Raw genomic sequence first — 24,343 nt, 5'->3', positions numbered from 1 at the left:
TCTATTGAATATTGCCTAATATGATTATTTTCCTAATGTTAATTTCTATGCAATAGCAGGTTTACTAAGGTAATTTATAGTCTTCTCAGATATATAAATCTCAATTACATGTAAACTTTCTACTCTCGTGATAAATTTAACATGCAACAGGCATTAAGCATAAAAACCCTATAAGCTATCTAAACCATATAGGTACTCTCGTCCTATATCGAAATTCAGTTCTATTTTACTATAGCATATTTGACACTCACTTCTCAGATCTCGCATCAAAATCATAGACAGATAATTGGTGATCAGGCAATTAAAAGTAATTAAGCACAAATAAAATAGAATACATAGAAATTAGGGGGAAAATAAATCATATTAAAACCATAAACAATGTCAAACAATGTCCATCTAACCCTAATAAAGTGTTTATCAACACATGTTCATTGTAGCACAATTACACATATTAACTGATAGAAAAGAGATGAAAAATAGAGAAGAGAAGAAAAGAAAAGAAGAATGCTGAAAACCCCGAGCAGTATGTCTCCAGTATTGCAGTTGATCTCTCTACTCTATATCTGAACTCTCATTTTTTTCTCTCTGAAGTTGCTTGATGAAATCAACTCTATTCTTCCCTTTATATAGGCATTGAAGTCCTAAAAATATGGAAAAAAACGCAATATTTAAATTCCCATTCGGATTTAAATTTTTGGGAAACCTCAAACGAGATATTTTTTTTCTGCTGCGTTGACTGATAGTATTTTGGCCATAACTCTCTCAATATTGCTCGGAATCGGATGATTCAAAATGTTACGGAAAGATAAAAGAGAGATCTAGAACTTTCATGTTTTGACTTTTTCCAAAATCCAATCAGAACACCGTCGAATTCAGGCTTGAAGTTTCGGCTTCCACAATTTTCTCTATTTTAAATATCATGATATTTTTTATCTTTTTCCCATCTTTTTCTCTGATATTTTTCTAATCTTCTTCTAATTTAAATCTGCAAAAATAAAAGATAACAAGCGTAAAAATGCTCCAAACAAGATTAAAACTAAATTAAAAATATACTAAAATTAATCTAAAATTAATACTAAAAATAACCTAACACTCTTCCTGCCGCTCTCAGCTGTATTTTAGGGTTTCTGATCGCTCCCCTTGACTTCCAATCGCAGTTTTCTATTTATATCTAATTTTTAGGGTTCGTCGGACAAAAATACCCCTGACCGTACGGACGCTCGCCGCGGCTAAAAGTGGTCTCGCCGCGGCCAAAAGTGCATCAAAAAACTACGTTTCCGCCCAGACTTTCTAGCCGCGGCCATGGAAATCTCGCCGCGGCGAGATGGAATTTTCAGCTTCGACATCTTTTAGTAAAATGGGGATAACTTTCTCATACAAACTCCAAATGGGCTGATTCAAGATGCGTTGGAAAGATAAGAAAGAGATCTAAAACTTTTATGTTTTGACTTCTTCCAAAATATGACCAAAACATAGTCGAATTTAGGCTTAAACTTTCAGCTTTATTCTCTTTCAAAATTTTCTCTATTTTATAGATCACTGTTTTTCGAAATTTATCCAATTTATACATCCCAAGTGTAGAAACCTGAAACCAAAGAAAACAAACGTAATTCTATTCCAAAAACAATAATAAAGAAGAAAAATAACTATAAAATGTGACCCAAAACTTAGGCTAAAAATAGCCTAACAAATTCCCCCAAACTGAATCTTTACTCGCCCCCGAGTAAAGCTAAAACTCAACTAAAGTAAAGAAAAAAAAAACAATGCAATAGATAACTAAACATTCCAATGATTGAACTACCACTACCACCTGCACAACTTCAAGCAAATTAATAACCAGAATTTCAACTCAATAACTCTAAGAACTAACTTGAATGTACAATTTAGAAGTATTTGACGTTCATATCACAACCATTCTACACTTCCCGACATTCCACTAACACATGATCAATAAGTTTGGATGACATACCTCTCTCCACTAATGTTGACAAATTTTTCTTTGGAATCAATAGGTCTTTTTCGGTTATCACAACGTGGCTTAGGTACATGGGTAGGTGACAAGTCATTTAAGCTACGTTATACCATAAGCACAATTAACCAAGCAAGCACCCGCACTTATTTTTTCTTTTTCATATACCCCAAAGAAGATAGTAAGAGATTGCATATTTTTTTCTTTATGTGCCTACCCCATTGTTCACACTTGATTCTCAATAAGAAATTATCACATTTATTCTTCTTTTTTTTTTTTTTTACAACAGAGGAACATCACATAACAACTATTTTTTCCAATCTCTTACTCTCAAAGATTATTCCCCACTTACAACAATTCATTCCCCCCCAAACTTGCTTAACATCTTATGGCATAATAAGGCATGTTGAGAAGGAAAATAGTTAAAGATAACAAATTCAGCTTAGTTAAGTGGTGAAATTTTTTAAAATAGGCTAAGGCTCAACTTTGGGTAAACTAAGGATAAAACTTTCAGGTAGGCTTGAAAGACTCAATCGATCCAAAGAAAATTTGCCTAAATCACTTTCCAAACAAAAATCAACAAGAATTTCGCTTCACGAGAGTATGTCAAACAAATTCTATTCCATGTCAAGCCAAATCATTCCACAATCCAAATAGAACAAAAGTGATACGCGTCAAAAATAAATATTTTACATCTAAATGAACAAACTTCTAACACAACATCCAATTTAATTCAAAAAGTTATGAGTCAAGCACACAATTAAGATTTTAATCCATTGCACAAGTGAATAACAGTAGTTCAATCAATATTCCAGCTCAGATATCAACACATGACACTAAAAAAAACTAACTCAACGAAAAAAAAATTGAAATAAACTGAAAGAAAAAAATTAAGTCTCTCTCCCCAAACTAAAGATGCACATTGTCCCCAATGTGTTATTAAAGAAAAAGGAAAGGAAACTTACCTGAGTGCCACATCAACAAGCGGTTGACGCCCGTAATAAGCGTCATGCAAGACAGCTTGAAAATTGTTGTTGTACTTGCCTTCAAGCTTGGCAAGTGATGAGTTTGAACCAAAATCAGCACCAACAACATAAGACTTTGGATGATGAGCTTGGGGAGATGCCTTTTGTAGCTTGTAGAGGATATAATATGGTGTTGATGAAATATATGAATTCATTGGTGGTTTATTAGTCAATATCATTGATGAAGTCGAATCAATGATGCCATGTTCTTCTTCATCCTCCAATGTCACAGTTTCTACACTTTCATCTAACAACACTTCTTCTTGTTGCTTACTCTCCACTTGGCTATCCATAACCTTGCTTGTGATTTCATATTCAATGAGTTCCTCTTCACAAGGATCTTGATCTTCAATTGTAGGCTCATTATCTTCCTTGTATTCAAATAATGACCCTTCTTCATTGTACCAACAACTCTCATAACTTTCATCATTGGAGTTATTACATTCTGAATCATGAGTCATTGAATTATCACATAAGGATCTCACCATGTCAGTTAAGCGGTTAATCTCTCCTGGAAGTGATTGTAGAAGTGATAGTAGTTGCTCCTCTTTTTCAGTTTGTTGGGATGAATTTGGGCAATAAGGTGGGTATTGGTGACTCCAGCCCTGAAGTGATGGATCCCAATGCCAGTCGTAATCAAAATCTGCCATATCATTCAACAGATTTATTACGTCATAACCTCTCATTAATAGAGGCGCTCCAGTGACCTCTGCTCCATAATCAACCCAGTTTCTTGTTTCATCATTAAGTCCGTTATAAAAGAGCCATGTAAAACATCCACTTGAGAAAGTGGGATAACATCTCTCTCCAAGCTCTTTAAATCTCCTCCAAGCAGAATAGAATGGTTCATTGTGTTGTTGGACAAAATCCTCAAGATATAGCATCTGGATTTATCTTGCAGGTCAAACTCATAAGTAAAACATTAGTATATTAAAAAAAATAAAACTAAATTAATACTAAAAAGATAAAAATTTGAAACAACAAAATTAATACTAAAACTAAAAAGTAAAACCAAATTAGAACAAAATTTAATTTTTAATAATATTACAAAAATTAATCTAAAAGAAACAGATTAGAAATAAGCAAAAAGAACCAAAGTAGAAGTTAGTATAATTTTATGTAATATCAATCTTTATACAATTCCCCGGCAACGGCGCCAAAAACTTATTGCTATATTTATAAACGCTACGCAAGTATACGCAATCAAGTAGTAAAATCTCACACATGTGAGGTCGATCCCACAGGGAATTGGATTAAGTAGCACTAAATTATACTTATGATTCTATTCAGCAAATTGAAAACAATTATGATTTAAAACAGTAAAATATGAAAGAAATTCAGAAAACTTAATAACACAATTGAAAGTTGAGCAAGATGAGATAATAGGGAGGAGAATCCTGTTGTTGTTTACCCAAATCGTTAATGCTTAATTACTATCCTATTCTTGAGGTGAATGACAGATTATGAAATAACCTAGCTCCTTTCAGATCTTCTAGATTCTAAATCACATGTTATCTAATTAATTCCTTAATTAAACTAACATGAAATCAGCATTAAGTAATAATCTACTCGTCACATAAGTCATGCAAATACTTTCGTTTCACATAGAACATCGATTATCTTAATTTTAGCATTCTCAATTCTCACTTTTCAGATTTCGAATTGAGATCATAGAGCATGCACAAGGTGATCAATCTTAAACATGAAATTAAGAACAAATTAAGATAATTTCACACACAAGAATTGAGGAATGGTAATTAAACATTAACTAGGCAAAACATTAAACAACAATCATCATCCTCCCTAAATAGAAAATTTAGTTCAGAAACAAATCCATAACCATTCCTATAGCAATATTCAACATAAAGAAATTAAAGAGGAATAAAGAAAAGAACTGTTGGTGGATGAATTCTGGATCTTCACTTCAATCTCTGTGCTCTTCCTGCCGCTCTCAGCTGTATTTTAGGGTTTCTGATCGCTCCCCTTGACTTCCAATCGCAGTTTTCTATTTATATCTAATTTTTAGGGTTCGTCGGACAAAAATACCCCTGACCGTACGGACGCTCGCCGCGGCTAAAAGTGGTCTCGCCGCGGCCAAAAGTGCATCAAAAAACTACGTTTCTGCCCAGACTTTCTAGCCGCGGCCATGGAAATCTCGCCGCGGCGAGATGGAATTTTCATCTTCGACATCTTTTAGTAAAATGGGGATAACTTTCTCATACGAACTCCAAATGGGCTGATTCAAGATGCGTTGGAAAGATAAGAAAGAGATATAAAACTTTTATGTTTTGACTTCTTCCAAAATATGACCAGAACATAGTCAAATTTAGGCTTAAACTTTCAGATTTATTCTCTTTCAAAATTTTCTCTATTTTATAGATCACTATTTTCCGAAATTTATCCAATTTATACATCCCAAGTGTAGAAACCTGAAACCAAAGAAAACAAGCGTAATTCTATTCCAAAAACAATAATAAAGAAGAAAAATAACTATAAAATGTGACCCAAAACTTAGGCTAAAAATAGCCTAACAAGCCTTAGGTGGATGTGTGTGTTGGAAATCTAACTTACAAAAGGTAGTTGCATTATCTACAATTGAAGCCGAGTACATGGCAGCCACAGAAGCAATAAAGGAAGCAGTATGGTTGAAGGGATTTGCCCAGGAGGTACAGGGAAACATCATGCATATTTTTCTAAAGACTATCTATTGTGATAATCAGAGTGCTCTTCACTTGATGAAGAATCCAATGTTCCATGAAAGAAGTAAACATATTGACATCAAACTTCACTACATCAGGGAGATCATTGCAAGTGGTGAAGTGCAAGTGAAGAAAATCAAAACAGATGACAACCCTGCAGATGTGATGACCAAGTGTGTGACTTTAGCAAAGTTTAGACATTGTCTAAACTTGCTCAACATCTCAACTCTGCAGTGATAGACCTCCTCGGAGGTACAGTGAAACATCATGCATATTTTTCTAAAGACTTATGTCAAAAAGGTGGATAATTGTGGTGTTTTTAACATAAGTCTAATATAAGTGCCATGTGGCATTATTTGGTTGGTCATTTTTAAATGACAATTTTGTTAGTTGGTTTTGGGGGGAAATGTTTTCTGTCCAGAACTCATATATATATATATATCAACCCTGTTTGTTTCTCAAGTGAGTAGAATTCTGAGTAAGACACCAGATTAGAGAGAAAAGAGAGACTGAGTGTTTGGGAGGGTCAGGAGCTTGACTCCTTTGTAATCGATCTTCCTGGTGTAAGATCAAACACTTTGTACTCAACTTTAATTCATCAATAAAGAAAGTACGCTGATTGTTTCCCGGGAATGTAGGCATAGATTGCATTGATCTATGTTCGAACCTCGTTAAAGAAAAGGTGCCAATTTTATGTTTCCAGTTTATTACCATTGATTGCTCATAGTTCATGCTTGATTGAAAGATTCATTGCTGGTTTTTGAACTTACATTTTTCAGTTCTGGTTTTATATATTAATTGTTCTTTGTTATGTATGTTCTTGAATGAGGTGAATTGTGATTCACCACAATTTGAATATTCTTCTGTCAAAAAAAAAAAAAAAAAAAACTATGTTAAAAATTCTCATGATGTTAAAAATTATGGAGAACTTATTTTGTGCATATTTGTTATATTGTAATTGAACTGCTAGCCACCACTAACGGCAGCTTGAGATTTTAGGATATTATGATTACTGCAAATTTTAGTATATACCTATATTTGAAATATACAGACATACATACTTGCTTACAAGTCGTTTTGCTCAATACTGTTTTATAAAATATTGGTTAGAAGTAATTTATGTTCTAGTTTGCAATAGCTTCCGTTAGGCTTTTTTTTTTTTTTTTTTGATGAGGAGCTTCCGTTAGTTATTAGAATTAATAGTAATTTATGATTTTAGTTATCCTTGTTCACATCAAGCACATTTATAGTGTTGGGTTCAATTCAAACAAATCGTATACGCATGAACAGATTTAGAAAAAAAGAGACTAATCTTTTCTTCTCTTGTTTTCTTGTATTGATTAGACAACTGCTGAAAATTTTGGATTTCTGAGCTGTAATGAGAATCTACAAGTTTTCTTAGAGGATATTTGGTTTGTTATAAATCGTAATAAAATCAAGTTACCCATTATAATGTTTGTTTTGCTTTTAAAAATGATGTAATGGACATTGTAATCATAATTACATTATACAAGAGAATCCCAATTATATTAGAAAAGCTATATAACGAGAATTACATTACAAAAGACTAAATAAAGTAAAGCTAAAATGACTCTAATACCCTTCTTTATATAAATATAAAAATTAAAGTACAGAATAATTTTGTCAATTTATCATTTATTTCAATATTCATTCCAATAAGAAATCAAACATCTTAATCAATTCTTATTACTATTCTTATTCTATTACATTACTATTACCATTACTATTAAATTCCACCAAATTAAACATCCTTAGTGTAAATTATGACATCTTATATTTTAAATATTATTGTTAGTTAAATATGACAACTTTGTAATTGTATGTGCTCATATATAATTATATATAGAGATTAGACTTAATTTTAGCATATTTTTGTGAAGTTATCAAATAATTTTGAAGAAAAAATGTACTTTTAGGAAGGGTCACCACAGTGCACTGCTCCACTGAATCAAATTGCCATCTATATCCAGTTAAGATGCCTTATAATATTAGTCCCCTTAAACAAAGTGGGGAGTCTAGTGACATAGTGAATTGAAATATTCTTGATCCTCAACAAAGACTTACCTTGATGGTGTAATCTTAACACAAAGGAAAGTATAGAAAGGGCATCAGCAGCCAGCAAGCATCTGATTCCTGTAGCCATAGATCCATTATTTCCCCATTTTGAAACCACACATATTTATCAGCTTCAGAATAGGATTAGCAACAATAGGAATAATACTCCTCTTCATTATCATATTCAAGCTTATTAAAAGAAAAAGTAATAATAATAACATACTTAATTTGTTATGGTGTGTGTGACTGTGGTACACTGAAATGTATTGCCCATACCCAAACCTAATATATTATAGGTGGGATCTGATCAGAAATCCATTATTTATAAAGCAACTACAATTATGAGGAGAATGAGTTTTCCATGAAAGAAAAAGATAACTTTAACAATTTAGACTAGCTTTAATTAATAAAAAAAGGTTATAAACAATGAACATGCTTACTTGGTCAGTTGCTGACCCAACAAAGACTCAGACATATGCCCCTGCAAGCATCATGCCGCACATTCCAAAATCAATTTGACAGGTCTCTCTCTACTTCTACTTCTATATATTGAGATCCCTCAAAGCTACTCTCAATTCATTCTCCACCGGACCATTTCAAGGTAATATCTTAATATGTTGAAAATGCATTCTTAATTCTTCATTCTTATATGCACTTGCTTTTCTAACTCTTGCTATTACTCTCTTCAGGATAGCTTTGAAGATGGATGTTGTTGGGAGGTCCAATGGTGCCAAATACGAGTGCTTGCTTTTTGGTAAGAAATGATAAAATGTTGCTTTTTGAAATGTCCATGCCGATCATCCTTAACCATATTGTGTGTGCATACAGACATGGATGATACCCTATACCCCTTGAGCTTAGGACTCAACTTGGCATGCCGAAAGAACATCGAAGGTATGACTTTTTAAACAATTATGAGATTGAGACTGATGATGATCATAAGGATATATAAGCCCTTATTTCATTTTCATTTGTAGAGTTCATGTTGCAATACTTGCATATTGAAGAAACTAAAGTACCTACGATGTGCCTTGAGTTATACAGGGAGTGTGGGACAACCATGGCCGGCCTCAAGGTAAAAATAAACTTTACTCTTGCTCAAGAATACTTTTTTTTTTTCTTCTTGTTATCCCCCCTAGACAAATAATCTCTTTTAATCAGGAGCTTGGTTATGAGTTTGACAACGATGAGTTTCATGCTTATGTCCATGGAAGATTACCCTATGATGCACTGAAGCCTGATCCGGTGTTGAGAAACCTTCTACTGTCCATGCCACAGCGGAAACTAGTATGTGATGCTTGGTAGTTCAAGATTTTCTTGTGTATTATCAATTGTATACAAAACATGGGGTGTGGCGATTTCTAAGAGAACTTTCTTCCATGTTGGTGTATGCAGATCTTCACGAACGCTGACAAAGCCCATGCAACACAAGTTCTGCACAGGTTGGGGTTGGAAGACTGTTTTGAAGGCATCATATGCTTTGAAACTCTTAACCCTCCTCCTGAACCCCTTGACTCCATAGCTGCTGCTTCACCAGAGGCCCATTCCAACGGTTTAATTGAGACTAGGAAGCAAACTTCCAACTCCAAAATCCTATGTAAACCCTCTCTTGAAGCAATGAAAGCCGCTATTCAGATTGCATGTGTGGAGCCCAAGAAAACAGTGAGATAGAACCTTCACTTCAGCTCTTCAGTTCTGATTTTCTAATGAAAACAATAGACAGTTAAACAGTTTTTACTTCCATTTTCAGCTTTTCTTTGATGATAGTGCTCGAAACATTGCCAGTGGAAAGGCAGCCGGGCTTCAAACTGTTATTGTAAGAAAATCTAAATGGATTCTGGTCCATTTCCAGTCAGTAATTTCCATTTGAATAATCTGTTTCTCACATGACCATGTTAAATGACTTCAAAACATGTAAGGGGTGTTGATGAGGCTGAAGAAAAAGCTAAACACAGTTACACAGTAGTAAGTGTCTTAATAAGAAGAAGATTTATAATTAATTTGAGAATGTTGATGATGGCAGGTTGGGAGCTCAGTACTGGTGCCTGGTGCAGATCATGCCTTGGGAAGCATCCACAACATCAAAGAAGCACTACCTGAAATATGGGACGATGAAGTGGGGAAACAACTACAGCTGGAGTTACTGATCCAGTCATCTGCGGTGGAAACCGTAGTTGCATGAGCATTAAGCTACTCCTAAGTCTACTAAGTCCTAAGTCCTATAGATAGACTATATTCAAAATCACGTTTATGATGGACAAAATGTATTGAAAAGTCATAAGGGTGATACAAAGTATTGAAAAGTCATATGGGTGCCAGTAATAAGTGATTCCACAATCCTACTGTACTGTTAAACTATTGTTGAAGTGTAACGAAACAATGACAATAGAAAGAAGCTGCCTATTGCTTTTGATATGTATCTAATCCATTACGACTTACAATACTCAATCTCTATAGTTTACACATGGGATATTGCCTCATTCAACATTACAAAATGAAAAACGAAAAGAAAGAAAAACAATGAGAAAAGGGGGAGAGTTGAGTGTGAAACCACATTATTGAAAAAAAGGGAAGTCAAGTCAAGCATCGAGGGGCAACTCTCCCGAGTTGATGATTCTGCAAGGGGAACGAGGGGTATCTGATCTGCTTGTCTCCTGGGCTTCAAGTTTGCGCACTACATCCATTCCTTCGATAACTTGTCCAAACACAACGTGGCGATTGTCCAGCCATGGAGTCTATATAGATACAAAACAAGACAACAGAAACAACACTCAATTAAGTAACTAAAAGCATTTTATGATGGAAAATGCAAAAGGGTAGGAAGGGATCATAGGACCTTGACTGTGCAGATGAAGAATTGGCTGCCATTAGTATTAGGACCCGCATTAGCCATGCTCAACACTCCAGGCCCCACATGTTTCACTGCATATTTGGATACATATAAATATGTTGGACAATGAAAATGATAATAATAATAATAACAAAAAGAACAGAATAAATGCATTGTATAAGCAAGGACACACATTCAAAATTCTCATCTTTAAAGCTGGAACCATAGATACTTTTTCCTCCGGTACCCTGCACAGGAGATGCTTGTTTGTTCAATTTAATTTATATAATATATATCTTTTCTTTTCAAAAGAAGCAAAAGAGAGAGAATGAGGTTATATACATACGTTTCCTTCAGTAAAGTCGCCTCCTTGAATCATAAAATCTTTGATAATGCGGTGAAAGGAGGAGCCTTTGTAACCATATCCTTTCTCTCCTGTTGCATCAAATAAACAAGGAAAAGCATTGATATTTGTTATCAAAAAAAATAAAGGAGAGAAAGAGAAAGAAAGAAAAGTTTTTGGGTTTGCCTGTGCACAAAGCACGAAAATTTTCGACGGTTTTGGGGACGACATCTCCAAACAAGCCGAGCACAATGCGACCCACAGGCTCGCCGCCGACATCGACATCGAAGAAGCACTTAGTGGTAACTTTAGCTTGCAGCTGTTGCTCCTGCTCCACCGAACTGCGGATGGTGCTGCTGCGGCGGCGTAGCGTTGTGGCTGTTAATCTTTTCGCTTTAGGGAATGAAGAGAAAACAAGAGCATTTGGCTTTAGAGAAGAAGAAGAAGGGTTGAGCTTAAGGCTCGTAGCAACAGCTCCTGTACGAGCAGAAGATGAGATTTTGGTGCCGAAGCTAGGCGCTAACACTCCAGACATTGCAGCAGTAGCAGAAGCAGCCATGGTCACGAACTTGAATGGTGAAGAAATGGAATGTGGATATGGCAAAATTGGGGGTTTTGTGTTGTTTATATATAAGGGTTGGATGTCACACGTGTGTGTATTTGGTGCACGTGTGAGTATGTTTCTATAAAAGAATAGGAATTAATGGAGAACAGAGATGCAGTGGTACTGTAGCAGCACATTCGATGAAGATGCGCGCCAGTGCCACTCCCATGCTGACTCTCACAGTTCCAACCTCTCTTTCTCCTTCGCTCCTTTTCTTCCACCGAAGAAAGCCCTCTTTTCTCTTCTCCAACCCTAAGCCCTTTCTCTTTCTTCTTCACCACTCTTCTACTGTTTCATCTTCTTCTTCTTCTTCTTCCTTCCGACTCCGTTGTTCCTCCTCCACTTCCCATTCCCAATCTATATCGGAATCAGAATCGGAGGATGGTGTTTGCATAGAGATCAAGAAACTTCCCAACAACTCACGCAGAATACTCTCCTCCGTCGCCATTAACGCTTCTCTCCTAGCTGTGTGGAATGTCCTGACTGATTACGAAGGATTGGCCGATTTCATTCCCGGTCTTGCTATTAGCCAGTTGCTTGATAGGGGCCCTGATTATGCACGACTCTTTCAGGTTTCGCTCTATCACCTAACGACTAATGCTTCTTTTTCGTTCCATCCTTGTAACCCATTTTGCTCTCTTTTCATTTTACTCAGGTGGGTGAGCAGAACTTGGCCCTTGGCCTTAAATTCAATGCTAAAGGGGTTGTTGACTGTTATGAGAAGCCACTTGAAATCCTTCCCTCTGCCCAGAAGCGTGAGATTGAGTTTAACATGGTAGACGGAGACTTCCAGCTCTTCCAAGGAAAATGGTCAATTCTACAAGTATGATATAAATTTCTCACTTCCTTCTTTTCTTGTTGGTTTTTTTATCCATTCAGACTAGTGGCTTAGATATTGGAATTTGTAAGGGGATCACAGTATGCCTTCTCAATCTCATACGCCCAAATACAAAACAATTTTCGTTGCTTCATCTAGTGATTGGTATTATGGAGACATTATTTTGTGTTTCAGTTTTAAAAAATGTCACTTTAAATTTATGCTGTTGCAGCATGATAGTGGAGGAGAGGACCAAGAAATGAATACAACTCTTTCATATTTGGTTGATGTACAGCCAAAGCTTTGGTTGCCTGTACAGCTTGTTGAGGGAAGACTTTCCAATGAGATAAAGGTGAACCTTGCCTGCATCAGAGAAGAAGCAGAGAAAGCATTTAGCAATACTATGCGCTCTCTTTGATGTCATCTTAAATTGTTTTCTATTCCCTCGATCACTATTGTTTACTGAATTCTAAAATCAGTAACAAAATTATAATGTGCATCTTTCTCAAGTATGTTAGCTGAGTCCATATATTATCCTGCTTGCAATGAAGCTCCAATTGGGTTTCAGCTTATGTTGCTCATTTCCTTTCAAGAAGGGCGTGCTCATAGTTTGTTATTGTAATGTCCTTAAGTTGAGTTGTGGAGGAGTGAAAGTGGTGTCAGCTGCAGACTGCAACGGCTCCGCATTCTCAGGATGCCTTAGTGTTCATATAACCGAGAGAAGCGAAAAGGTTAGTCGATTCATCTTTTGTTAGTTATATTTGTAAAGCAATGACTATATATAGCTAAGATCCTGGACTAGGTCTATAATAAAAGGCAGACCAGAACCAGGTTTTTCACTATATCATTTTGAGATTATTCCTCATAATAAAAAATATAACGTAATTACTTACTACTTTAAACTTAAAAAACGAATCGATAGGAAAGTTCTAATTTCATTTCAGTTAGATTCCTATTAACCCCATTGGTTGTTTTACTAAAGATCAGGTTGATAGGTACGTTCAAATTCTTGTGACGTTTAGTATTCCCCTTGTTCATTATACTTTTTCTTAGCTGTATTTTCTTCTGTTGAATTAAAACTCTAGTCAGGTATGAGTAGTCAGTCTCATGGTTTCTCTCATTAGATTCAATGTTCGATTTTGTGTGGGGGGCATACCCTAGCAAATGGCATTCTTTTTCCTTCTCTTTATTTGGTGCAGCAGGAAAAAAATATAAAATAATTTGACACTTGTAATCGATGAAGTTATAATGATCAAACTATAAGAAATATACTCCTCTGCTTACGCCCTCTCTTAAATTGGTTTTTGAATTTTCGATTGCTTCCATTTTGGTATTTTGTTACTTCATCTCTTTTGTTTTTTGTTTCTTCTCCCTTTCACTTTGTTCTTGTACTTCTGTATGCATGTTCACATTTATATGTATGTATCCTAATTTTGTTATTCTGGTTAAGGAAGAGAGAGACAATGGGAGGGAGGGAGAGAGGGAGAGGAAGAGAGAGAGAGAGAGAGAGAGAGAGAGAGAGAGAGAGAGAGAGAGAGAGAGGGGGAGGGGGAGAGGGAGAAGGAGAGGGAGAGGGAGAGGGAGAGAGAGAGTCTGTGTTCTGTGATCATGTTAATCCTACTATTTGGAAAAAGGGACTTTAAATGAGAGAGAGAGAGAGAGAGAGAGAGAGAGAGAGAGAGAGAGAGTCTGTGTTCTGTGATCATGTTAATCCTACTATTTGGAAAAAGGGACTTTAAATGAGAGAGAGAGAGAGAGAGAGTCTGTGTTCTGTGATCATGTTAATCCTACTATTTGGAAAAAGGGACTTTAAATGAGAGAGAGAGAGAGAGAGAGTCTGTGTTCTGTGATCATGTTAATCCTACTATTTGGAAAAAGGGACTTAAATGAGAGAGAGAGAGAGAGAGAGAGAGAGAGAGAGTCTGTGTTCTGTGATCATGTTAATTCTACTATTTGGAAAAAGGGACTTTAAATGAGAGAGAGAGAGATAGAGAGAGAGAGAGAGAGAGTCTGTGTTCTGTGATCATGTTAATCCTACTATTTGGAAAAAGGGACTTTAAATGAGAGAGAGAGAGAGAGAGAGAGAGAGAGAGAGAGAGAGAGAGAGAGAGAGAGAGAGAGAGAGAGAGAGAGAGAGAGAGTCTGTGTTCTGTGATCATGTTAATCCTACTATTTGGAAAAAGGGACTTTAAATGGTTATGGACATAGACAGGAGTGATCATATTGGTGTACTCACAAACTAACTGAATCATTAGTGGCTGAGAAAGCTATACCAACTATCATTGATAATTTTATGTGCACCTGCTTCGTGAGGCTCAATGCCTTGGGTGCTCTGCATTCAATTGACTTAACACAGTTTGTGCTTCATTCATCAATAGAAAAAGAAGCAGGTGATGGCGTTAATCAGAGTGGGAACCTATTTGACTTCATGCAAGAACTTATTAACAACTTGTCTAGAAACATTCTTTTTATTTATGAAGCAAATATTAATGTACCTGTTTTGATTGCTGCTCTCCTCTTTGGCTTGGATTAATATGTGAATTATACATTCGTTTCTCTGTATTAGTTTCTGCATACCACCACTTTTATATTTCGAAGACATTTGTTTTTATCTTTTTAGTTTTCTTGAGGTGCCATTGACTGACGTGTTAGTAGTAGTACAGATGTAAATGAAATTTGACTTTAACATGTATGACAATTTAGAGACACTCGTTATTGATGAACCATCATTTATGTAACTCATTTAAGGAAAGAACAAGTATACCATAAATTTTTTATATGATGTTGTGATATTATCAGGTGAGAATGTTCCATGAAATGGGAGTTTATTGATATTAGAAAGGAATTTGCGAGAGTGGATTTCACCTGAAAGTTTTAAACTTTTTATTTGTGTGTGTGTCTCTGGATTTCACCAAAACCAAATGTGGGTGATGAGCGCATCCACTGGCGAAATTCATAAAATAGTGTTATGAGGTTGGAGCCTGGGAGGTGTGTCTTCTACTCTGTCTCCTGTCTACTTTCTAGCCAATGGGCAGTGCCCAGTGGGTGCTTGTGGAGCTAGCATTCCATTTGTCTTTTTAGGCACCATTTCTCCTTTTTCTTTTACTTATACCAAACAAATACTAATATATATCCATAAATCATATGTATATTTATATGTTCTTCAAATAACAATGCATTATTTGGTCTGGAGAAATCAAAGAAAATGTGTACCCATGATAAAAGAAAAGAACTTTGATGGAAGAGTTGTTTTGAGTGGTGTGAGGGGGTTAGATGAGAAGAGGAAGAATGAGGAAGGAGACAAACAAAGATTTCTTGTTTCTTAACTAAGAAACAAAAGAGGTGTCTAATTTATTGCTGCAACTACAATGTTAAAAGAAGAATACTTTAGACCCATATTATTTTTACTATATGTTTTTGGGTTTTGGTACTATTCATTTCCATGACTACTACTTTTTAGGTAATGCAAGTGCAAATAATAATAAAAAAGAAGTAATGATAATAATAATAATAATAATAATAATAATAATAATAATAATAATAATAATGGAATTGAGTTCCTCCCACTCCATCCAATTTCATTGATGAGCATGATGATGGGGTAGTGCTTATTTATTGACTCCAACAGCACCAAACCACAACCAATTATTCACCATATGAAACTGGATCCTGCACAATACCTTATTGCAGAGCTTCTTTTTCGTGCTGCCAATAAGAATGGTTAACTTTTCTGTACTTGCCACAAGAAAATTAAGTTTCATTAAATTAAGAAAATTAACTAGGCAATTGCTTTAGTATGGAGCTAGTTGTGGTCAAATGTTTTGTTTAGATTTGTAAATTAGATCAGGGGTTATGTTTTGGAAATCTATTCATGAGTTTGCTTGTGTTTTATGCTCATCTATGAATGGATTTTCATGAATTGCTTGCTATTCACAGGAGGGAAGTATTTGGAGGTCATCTGGATAAATTACTACTTCATATTTGCATTCTTTTAGGTAGTTTTTTTCTTTCTTTTTCTTTCATTTCTCCTCGAAATTGTAATTATTTTTTTGGTACGAGTAAATCAATCATCTTTAGAAATAAAAGTCCCAATGCTCTCATCTCATCTAGTATCTTTCGTGTTGTATTTTATATTTGTATTTGTGTAAATAAATTTTGGTTGCTTTTCCTTTTCATTTTCACACAGCTGATTGGGGTTGGTTTTATGATTTGTTTATGAATCACAATGCACAATTCACAGTTCACGGTTAACAAACCAAACCCCATTTTAGACATAAGTCTTTTGAGTCAAATTATAACTACAAAAAATAGGATGAGATACATTCTGTGATTTTATTCCACTAAAAAAGAAGAAAAGGAATTTTTATTTTACCCTTATGTACTCCATTGATCATTTCAATTCATAGTTCCATCAAATTTCTTGAATTTCGTTACCTTCTTTCATTAATTCTTAACCTTTTTTTTTTTTTTGAAATGTTATTAATTCTTACCTTAACCATATATATTTTCTTCTTTCTTTTTTTTTATTAAAAAAAAAAATCGATTTATATTTTTACTGCAATATTTTATATTTAATTCTTTTACTGCTATATTTTCCTCTCTTTTCTCAATTTTATAAAAAAATTCCTCAAGAAAAAAAGGTTTTTTCATAAATATTTTTTTTTATATATATATATTTTATTTACATACCTATACTTTTTTTTTGCAATTATATAAATATAATTTTTCAAAAATACTTTTTTTAAATGGTCAAAAATATGATTTTAATGTTTCAAAATTACAAAAACATTTTTTCTCAGCAAAAAAACTAAAATTATAAGAAAACAACTAAAAAAATAACAAAATATTATAAACTATGGTGCCGTTTGGTAACACTTTTGTTTTTTAATTTTTTAATCACAAAATGAAAGTAAAATTTTTGTTTTTAAAAAATTTGTTTTTGAAAAACAAAAATGCGTTCTGTAACTACTTTTGTTTTTCAATTTTAAAAACAGAAAACAAAAGTGTGTTCTATAAAGTTTATTTTTATTTTTATTTTTTGATTTTATTTAAGTCGGGTCTAGGTCCGGGGTCGGATTCGGGTTCAAGTCAAAAGTCGGGTTTAGCGCCAGGGCCGTAGGGAGGGGATTTGGGTCCGGGTCTGGTCCTAATCTAAAAGATTGATTAAGAAAAAAAAAACTGTTTAAAAAAATATTGAAAGTGATTCTTTTTTGTTTTTAAAATTTTGATTTCTAATTATAAAATTGAAAAGTAAAAACAGTTTTATAGAACATGTTTTTGAAAAATATTTTCACTTTTCTACTTTTAAAAACAGAAAACTGATTAAAAAAGTGTTACTAAACGCCACCTATAAAAACAAAAAAAAGACAAGGAACAAATTAATCATGATAAATATAAATTAATTATAGTGTATTATGTAAAAAATATCCCCCAAAAAATAATACTACAAAAATAATTGGATGAGAAAGTTAAAATGAAGAGAAATGATGTAGTAAATAATGGAGCATCTTGCAGATGAGTTCTCAGGACCTCGATTGGGGGTGGTGACTTGAATGAAATTCTTCATCAATATGAGAAGAGTGGTGGGCCAGCTCGAGCTCAAGGGTGTGTCGATGGTTGGTGGGGCGCGAGGACTCCATCCATATCCGTGATGATTCTTGAATCCTTAAGGAACATGTGGGTCGATCCTACTCTTTTTGAGGGAAGGTTGATGTTGAGTGAGTTTGTGATCTTAAACTTGCCTCGGGTGATTGGAATGTCCCACTCATCGTGGAACTTTTTGATGATGCAGAGACTAAATCCATTTTGTCTATTCCTCATTCTAGCTTTGATCGACAAGATAGACTAATTTGGAATTTTTCTGATAATGACTGATTTTTTGTTAAGGCTTGTTATTGGAGCTCAGTTTCTAGGCTTGGTTGGGGTAAACATTCTTCTTCTTCAGGGCCATCGAAGTGGTGGAATTTTCTTCGGAAGTTTTCTCTTCCCCCTAAGATCAAGAATTTTATCTAGAAAGTAAGTCTTAATTTTGTTCCATCCTATGCCAACTTGAATAGGCATGGCATAAAGGCTTCTATGGTATGTCCTATTTGTCTTCAAAGTAATGAAACAGCATTACAGGCGTTATGGTTATGTCCTTCTCTTAAATCCATTCGGTTCGGTTGGAGTTTGAAAGGTTTGGATAATTTAAAGATGGCTTCCAGTTTAAATGAACTTTTGGTTGGGGTTATGGATATTTTATTCAAGGTAAAAGTTGAAGAATTTCTTGTCCTCTGTTGGAGAATATGACATCGTCGTAATACATTTGTACATGATAATAAGCTTCTTTCTGATGATATGGCCAGTAGCTGGGCTCTTAACTATCTGTGGTGATACTAGGAAGCTCAAACTCAAATTGCTCCACTAGTTCCATTGAGCTTTTCACTAATTTCTCTTGGTCATATTGGGGGTGCGGTTTCTAAGTTGATTTTGGAAGAGTACAATCTATTTGTTGATGTTGATACTTGCTATGAAAGGTGGCAAATTAGTTTAAGGGCGATGGTGTGTCTCAGTATGATGGTGGCATATTATGTTCAGTTGCTACCCCTATCTTGGGTTTGCTTGAACCTCATGTGGCGGAGACTTCTGCCCTTCTTCATAAGCTTCTCCTTTGTGTGCAATTGAGATATACTCGTATCAATATATTCTCTGATTGTTTGCGCTTGGTAAATTCTTTTTCAAACAAGAGAAATGCTTGCAATGAGTATGACATTGTTCTTACTTATATCCTTCACGTTCAAAAGTCCTTTTCCCATATCTCTATTTCTCATTGTAACCAATTGCTCATTTTCTAGCTAAATTTACTCTTTCATTTGAAACTTCTCAAGTGTAGTCTGGGGTGGCAAAACGGGTTTCGACACGGCACACGAACACGAACACGACACGAATTTTACGGGTTAGGGTTAGGAAAATTAGTAAAATTAAAAATATTTTATTTTTTTTTAAATAACAAACTATATATGCATAAATGTATATAAGTTTTTTAATTGAGCTTAAATTTATTATTTTTCTCTACAATTTTAGCTTTAATAATAGCAAAATGGGTCACAGTGGGTCGATACGAACACGACATGATTTTTTACGGGTAGGGTTAGGGTTAAGATAATTAGACACGAGTAAAAAAACAGGTCGACACGCATGACAAAAAATATAAAATGAGTCACATAAAATATGACACGAACACGACAGGATGACACGTTTTGCCACTGTTCAACTTACTTTAAATAGTTTATGCTTGTATTGATTTCACAATCTCTTTGACTTTGTGCCTTTTGAATGAATTTATTTATTTTTCTAAAAAAAAAAGAGAGAAAAAATTGTAGTAAATAAATCATAAAAAAAAAAAAGGAAAAACTAGAACTAAAGTATAAAAGTAAATTCGTACCAAAACTACCAATCAATTCACAACCCGAAGTTTCGTAAAGAAACCCCCACCGCACCCGGCGGCCGTCACGCTCCAATCTCCGTCGCCCTCGACCTCCTTCAGCTCGCCCCTTCGCAATTTTGACCTAACTCAGGTTTGTTCTTCGTTCCCTTTTGTACGATTGATTTTGGATTTCTTGGCCCAACTCCATCTCTCATCAGTTACTTTCTTCGAATACTTGATTTGCTTACTGAAACTGTATCTGAACTTAACGAGGGAAGGAGTAGAGTAAGAGTATTCATATCTACATGGACTTGCTTTGCAGGGTCAGGGTGGACATTAGAACAGTGTGTTTGAGTTTGGAGAGATAGTAGTGGAGTGTGGAGGCAAATCCTGAAAATTATTGAAGAAGAAGAAGACCACACAATGCAACAGCAACAGCAGAAGAAGAAGAATTTTAGAAAGAGATGCGTTTCCCCTGAACCTGAGACCGACGAAGGCCAAGATGAACAAGAAAGAAGGTTTCTTTCTTTCTTTAACTGCAGTTTTGAATAGAAAACGCACAAACTGTAATGCTTTTCGGGGTTTTAATTTTGGGCTTTTTTTTTTTTTTTCACAGAATGGCTTTGGAAGAGGTGAAATTTCTTCAGAAGCAGAGGCAAAGGAAGTCGGGGATTCCTGCAGTTGTCGGGGGTGAAAGTGCTTTTGATATCAAAAATGGCATTAGTAAAAAGGCCGTGGACGACACCCAATCTCATCGCCATCAGTATCAGTCTAACTCTAAGGCCCCTGCCGATCCCTCAGATGTCGACAAGGACAAGGATGACCTCGTTCTTCAAGACACTTTTGCTCAAGAAACAGCCGTCATGGTTGAAGATCCCAATATGTATCTCTCTCTCTCTCTCTCTCTCTCTCTCTCTCTCTCTCTCCAGTTTCAAGCTTACAACTTTATTTTCCATGAACTATCAATTTCAGGCTGAAGTATGTTGAACAAGAATTAGCAAAGAAGAGGGGCAGGACAATGGATGCAACTGATCAAATTGAGAATGATTTGAAGAATGCTGAAGATGAACTCTACAAAATCCCTGACCATCTCAAAGTCAGTATTCACTTTTCCTTCTCTTGCTATATTTTTCACTTGTATTAGGTAAATAGATTGATTTGATTGCATTTTCTTTTACAGGTAAAGAAGCGAAACTCGGAGGAAAGCTCCACTCAGTGGACTACCGGGATAGCTGAAGTTCAGCTTCCCATTGAGTAAGCCCCATTGCTCTATCTATTCTCATTCTGTTGCTGAGCTTGAGATACGTAATCATGTCATTATTACTTATTCACTGTGATGTTTTGTAGATACAAATTGAAAAATATTGAGGAAACTGAGGCTGCTAAAAAGCTTCTTCAGGAGAAGCGGCTCATGGGCCGAACTAAATCCGAATTTAGCATCCCTTCAAGTTACAGTGCCGATTACTTTCAGCGTGGAAGGGACTATGCTGAAAAACTTCGAAGAGGTTGATTTCGCATATATATAACTTTATCATAATATTGTTAGTGTACACATATTACTCATTTATCTTTTCTCATTGTTAGTCACTGTTACAAATTAGTGAGTTTGTTTCTGCCTTCTATGCAGAGCATCCTGAGCTCTACAAAGACAGGAGCTCACAAGAAGAAGGTGGTGGTGCACCCAGACAAGCCGATACTGGCACAGAGGCAGCTGGACAAAGGCAAGCTGCAACTGATCAATTTATGCTAGAGCGCTTCCGCAAAAGAGAGCGCCAGCGGGTTATGCGCAGATGACATGGTTTCTTGTGTTCCTCTATTCTTCTACTAATGATATCTGGTCCTTGATTATCAACAAGCCCTTTGACCATTTGGTGGATGCTTCATTGGAGTTGCTGAATGAATCTCTGCTCCTGCCTTCATGGTTGAAGAGCGTTGCGGTTGCAATTCCAGTTCCGGTTCCAGTTCCAGTTCCACACATTATGAGAAGACTTTTTGGCTACCACACAACCGACACTTGGTGCCCCTAACTTACATCACTCTATGTCAAACGTGCAATTTCCCTCATTTTCAATTAAGGAAATCTAATACATACCTTTGTTTTCTTCTTCTTATTATTCTAAATAAGATTTAAGCGCAAATTTGTTTGAAAATGTCCTGGTGATTTAAAGTCATTTCATGGTTGAGAAGTAATTCTTATATATTTATTAAAAAGAGATAAATTGGATTGCCCTATGGCTCTCTGTGCTGTGTATATTTTCACTATCAGAGTTGGAAATGAGTCCAACTTCTTTTAAGCCTTTCTTGGTGGGCTTTCTGGCAAAAAACGCAGAGCCACAAGCCAAGAAGGCGCAGTACATAATTACTTGAGTAAAAGTAAAACAAGAAAACGAAAAGATAATAAAATAGAATACAGAATAATACAAAGTTTAGATAAATTAGTAGCAGAGGCGAGCTAGTGGCGGTGGTCCTGTAGTAGTTGAGCTTAAAATTGAACTTTGGTGGTGAAAGACTGGCCGAACTTCCAATTAGAAGGCACTGCATTGAGAACGGTTCGGGTCTTACCATTTGTGGCTTGAATCTTAAATGACAAGGTTTGGCCGTTGAGATACATAAGGCTCTGCCAATTGGAACCCCAGTTTCTGGACATGGTTTCCCATTTGTTGGTTTTAGAGCCTTTGATCCATACGTTGGAAATATCTCCAGTTCCTCCTACGTTGGATATGAGCACTAATTCAAAGTAGTCTCTTCCGTTAATGGTGAATCTGATGCCTCCACTTTTCTTGCATCCAACTCTGAAAAACACCATATTTATATGAGACAAATGTATTATAATATCAAATGGGCTAGTAGCATATAACATATTTAGTTAGTACATACTTCCTATAGAAGATGGGAACGATCCCGGCTCTGTATTTGGCAATGGTCTCGAATGCAGGCTGAGACATGTCGAAATGAGGGCGGGGAGGGTTGCACCAGCCGCCGTTGTCACTGGCTTGAGCATAGTTTGGTGGACAGAAGTTTGTAGCAGTGATGGTAATGGAAGTGCCCTTGAGACACCATTGGGGCACCTTGGTCCCATCACACACTATCTGATAGCACCCACCGCATGATTTTCCATCGTTGAACAAAGCAGTGCTCAGAGCAGCCGTCTTTGTTCCATACCCATCAGTGTACAGGTTTCCATAACCGCATGCACCCCCTAATTCATCCATATATATATATGCATTCATTAATATATCATACACATGCATTCATGTATTATTCATTACATATTTAACAAGTACAGGTACTGTAACTCACCCATTGTTCCTGAAGCATCGCTTCCACCATAGAAAGTTGCATGGGCTTGTTGCCAAGCGGCTGATGTTCCTCTGAGCTGGGTTGAAATTACTCCAACAAACAATAAAACACAAGAAACAACGTAATATGTCTCCATTGATTATCTCTCTTTTTCTTTCTCTCTATCTTTTATATCTCAATAAGCTGCTTTTAATGGCTATTTATAATCCCATAATGTCAATATTGTACGGCTTACAGAATATAATTCATAATAGAAATTGGAATAAAAAATTATGTTAATGAAGCCGTTGACTGCTGATCATCACTAAGATGGTAATGTGCATCCTATATATAAGAATAACAATGTTAGCCGTAATTTAAGAGCTTGTGCACTTGAGTTATTTATCAATTTGGAAATTAGTAAACACCCACTTGATTCTTATGATCTTGTTGTTCAAGTCATAAACACAAACTGTAGATGCCTAATAGTGTTTATTACATTAAAAAAAAACATAATAATAATTCTATACGCACATCATGCCTATTTCCCTTTTTTTTTTCTTATTTTATATCTGTGTTCTAATTATAATTCCTTATTACAACCTCTTAGTTAATTTCTATATTTTAAAATTACTTGCTAAAATATTTTTATTTTTATAATAATATTGTATTCGTTATAGTTACAATATTATTTTGTAAATTTTTTAAACATTCTGAATAATTTACAATACAGAAAATAGAATTCTTGATATTTCAATTTACCACGTGTGTTCAAAAACCTTCAAATTTATTTTTAGCATTGTAAATTATTAAAAAAAAAAATTCAAAAAATTACAAAAATAATGTTGCAACTATAACGAGTACAATTATAAAAAAAAAAATATATTCTGTATTTTCAAACACAAATATTGATTAAAAAATTATAATAAAAGATTAATGATGTCACTTCTCTTTATATATAATATATCTATATATATATATTTGATTCCGTGGTACTTCTATTTGTTTTTTCTTTGGCATTTATTTCTTTCGATTGGTTCCACAGTACGTTTCACACTTCATAGTACAATTGAGAGGCAAATTACCAATAAACATGCAGTTGACTTATCAAAGATTGATAGCCGGTGGTTTTATAAATTTGAGTTCGGATACTTTTTTATTTTTATTTTATATAATGATAGGAAATTATCTGAATAAAGTTATTGAACAAGAGCATTCGATAATCCTACTAAAACAATAAAGTCAAAGTCGTACAGATTTAAGTACATTTAATCGAGTAATATGTGGGAGAATAAC

The 24,343-nt window shown here is 35.1% G+C and overlaps 5 protein-coding genes across 6 annotated transcripts; 3 read left to right on the top strand and 2 right to left on the bottom strand.

The window, feature by feature from the left end:
- Nucleotides 1-8,218: 8,218 nt before the first annotated feature.
- LOC115715006 (uncharacterized protein C24B11.05) lies at nucleotides 8,219-10,184 on the top strand. The gene is made up of 8 exons (XM_030643822.2): nucleotides 8,219-8,370; nucleotides 8,459-8,523; nucleotides 8,598-8,663; nucleotides 8,747-8,844; nucleotides 8,931-9,056; nucleotides 9,165-9,431; nucleotides 9,520-9,585; nucleotides 9,793-10,184. Exons 2-8 carry the CDS (start codon nucleotides 8,472-8,474, stop codon nucleotides 9,949-9,951), a joined length of 834 nt encoding a protein of 277 aa, XP_030499682.1. The 5' UTR covers nucleotides 8,219-8,370; nucleotides 8,459-8,471; the 3' UTR covers nucleotides 9,952-10,184.
- Nucleotides 10,150-11,501, bottom strand: LOC133033309 (peptidyl-prolyl cis-trans isomerase-like). The gene is made up of 5 exons (XM_061108036.1): nucleotides 11,129-11,501; nucleotides 10,946-11,034; nucleotides 10,793-10,847; nucleotides 10,606-10,691; nucleotides 10,150-10,504 (listed from the first exon to the last, which is right to left on the bottom strand). Exons 1-5 carry the CDS (start codon nucleotides 11,499-11,501, stop codon nucleotides 10,349-10,351), a joined length of 759 nt encoding a protein of 252 aa, XP_060964019.1. The 3' UTR covers nucleotides 10,150-10,348.
- Nucleotides 11,502-11,666: 165 nt separating this feature from the next.
- Nucleotides 11,667-16,475, top strand: LOC115715092 (uncharacterized). Of its 2 annotated transcripts, XR_004011184.2 has the most exons (4): nucleotides 11,687-12,118; nucleotides 12,202-12,369; nucleotides 12,596-13,094; nucleotides 16,300-16,475. XR_004011184.2 is itself a non-coding variant. In XM_030643930.2 (3 exons), the coding sequence occupies exons 1-3, from the start codon at nucleotides 11,687-11,689 to the stop codon at nucleotides 12,779-12,781; spliced, it is 786 nt and encodes a 261-aa protein (XP_030499790.2). In that variant the 5' UTR covers nucleotides 11,667-11,686; the 3' UTR covers nucleotides 12,782-13,210. The 2 variants fall into 2 exon arrangements, 1 of the variants encoding a protein (XP_030499790.2); XM_030643930.2 differs by lacking the exon at nucleotides 16,300-16,475 and having other exon boundaries at nucleotides 11,667-12,118; nucleotides 12,596-13,210.
- A 3,159-nt stretch (nucleotides 16,476-19,634) lies between these two features.
- On the top strand, nucleotides 19,635-21,918 carry LOC115715318 (protein COP1 SUPPRESSOR 2). Its single transcript, XM_030644200.2, has 7 exons — nucleotides 19,635-19,919; nucleotides 20,091-20,286; nucleotides 20,385-20,651; nucleotides 20,741-20,864; nucleotides 20,949-21,022; nucleotides 21,116-21,273; nucleotides 21,396-21,918. The coding sequence occupies exons 2-7, from the start codon at nucleotides 20,192-20,194 to the stop codon at nucleotides 21,560-21,562; spliced, it is 885 nt and encodes a 294-aa protein (XP_030500060.2). The 5' UTR covers nucleotides 19,635-19,919; nucleotides 20,091-20,191; the 3' UTR covers nucleotides 21,563-21,918.
- LOC133029060 (putative expansin-A17) lies at nucleotides 21,394-23,839 on the bottom strand. The gene is made up of 3 exons (XM_061108035.1): nucleotides 23,069-23,839; nucleotides 22,646-22,967; nucleotides 21,394-22,560 (listed from the first exon to the last, which is right to left on the bottom strand). The coding sequence occupies exons 1-3, from the start codon at nucleotides 23,202-23,204 to the stop codon at nucleotides 22,251-22,253; spliced, it is 768 nt and encodes a 255-aa protein (XP_060964018.1). The 5' UTR covers nucleotides 23,205-23,839; the 3' UTR covers nucleotides 21,394-22,250.
- Between the last annotated feature and the right edge of the window lie 504 nt (nucleotides 23,840-24,343).

The sequence above is a fragment of the Cannabis sativa genome, unplaced genomic scaffold (assembly GCF_029168945.1).
Source record: "Cannabis sativa cultivar Pink pepper isolate KNU-18-1 unplaced genomic scaffold, ASM2916894v1 Contig3, whole genome shotgun sequence".
Lineage (NCBI taxonomy): Eukaryota > Viridiplantae > Streptophyta > Magnoliopsida > Rosales > Cannabaceae > Cannabis > Cannabis sativa.
This window is presented reverse-complemented; position numbering and strand designations above follow the sequence as displayed.

Bases quoted from the DNA above. Each gene is read 5' to 3' on its own strand.
- LOC133029060 (XM_061108035.1), bottom strand. From the start codon at position 23,204: ATGGAGACATATTACGTTGTTTCTTGTGTTTTATTGTTTGTTGGAGTA. The intron at 22,968-23,068 runs GTGAGTTACAGT...TGGATGAATTAG, and splicing joins CGATGCTTCAGGAACAATGG to GGGGTGCATGCGGTTATGGA. The intron at 22,561-22,645 runs GTATGTACTAAC...GGTGTTTTTCAG, and splicing joins GTTCCCATCTTCTATAGGAA to AGTTGGATGCAAGAAAAGTG.
- LOC115715318 (XM_030644200.2), top strand. From the start codon at position 20,192: ATGCAACAGCAACAGCAGAAGAAGAAGAATTTTAGAAAGAGATGCGTT. The intron at 21,023-21,115 runs GTAAGCCCCATT...GATGTTTTGTAG, and splicing joins GAAGTTCAGCTTCCCATTGA to ATACAAATTGAAAAATATTG. The intron at 21,274-21,395 runs GTTGATTTCGCA...CCTTCTATGCAG, and splicing joins TGCTGAAAAACTTCGAAGAG to AGCATCCTGAGCTCTACAAA.
- LOC115715006 (XM_030643822.2), top strand. From the start codon at position 8,472: ATGGATGTTGTTGGGAGGTCCAATGGTGCCAAATACGAGTGCTTGCTT. The intron at 8,664-8,746 runs GTATGACTTTTT...TTTCATTTGTAG, and splicing joins ATGCCGAAAGAACATCGAAG to AGTTCATGTTGCAATACTTG. The intron at 9,432-9,519 runs GTGAGATAGAAC...TTCCATTTTCAG, and splicing joins GTGTGGAGCCCAAGAAAACA to CTTTTCTTTGATGATAGTGC.
- LOC115715092 (XM_030643930.2), top strand. From the start codon at position 11,687: ATGAAGATGCGCGCCAGTGCCACTCCCATGCTGACTCTCACAGTTCCA. The intron at 12,119-12,201 runs GTTTCGCTCTAT...CATTTTACTCAG, and splicing joins ATTATGCACGACTCTTTCAG to GTGGGTGAGCAGAACTTGGC. The intron at 12,370-12,595 runs GTATGATATAAA...ATGCTGTTGCAG, and splicing joins GAAAATGGTCAATTCTACAA to CATGATAGTGGAGGAGAGGA.
- LOC133033309 (XM_061108036.1), bottom strand. From the start codon at position 11,501: ATGGCTGCTTCTGCTACTGCTGCAATGTCTGGAGTGTTAGCGCCTAGC. The intron at 10,848-10,945 runs GTATGTATATAA...TCTCCTGTGCAG, and splicing joins GCGACTTTACTGAAGGAAAC to GGTACCGGAGGAAAAAGTAT. The intron at 10,505-10,605 runs GTCCTATGATCC...GTATCTATATAG, and splicing joins TCTTCATCTGCACAGTCAAG to ACTCCATGGCTGGACAATCG.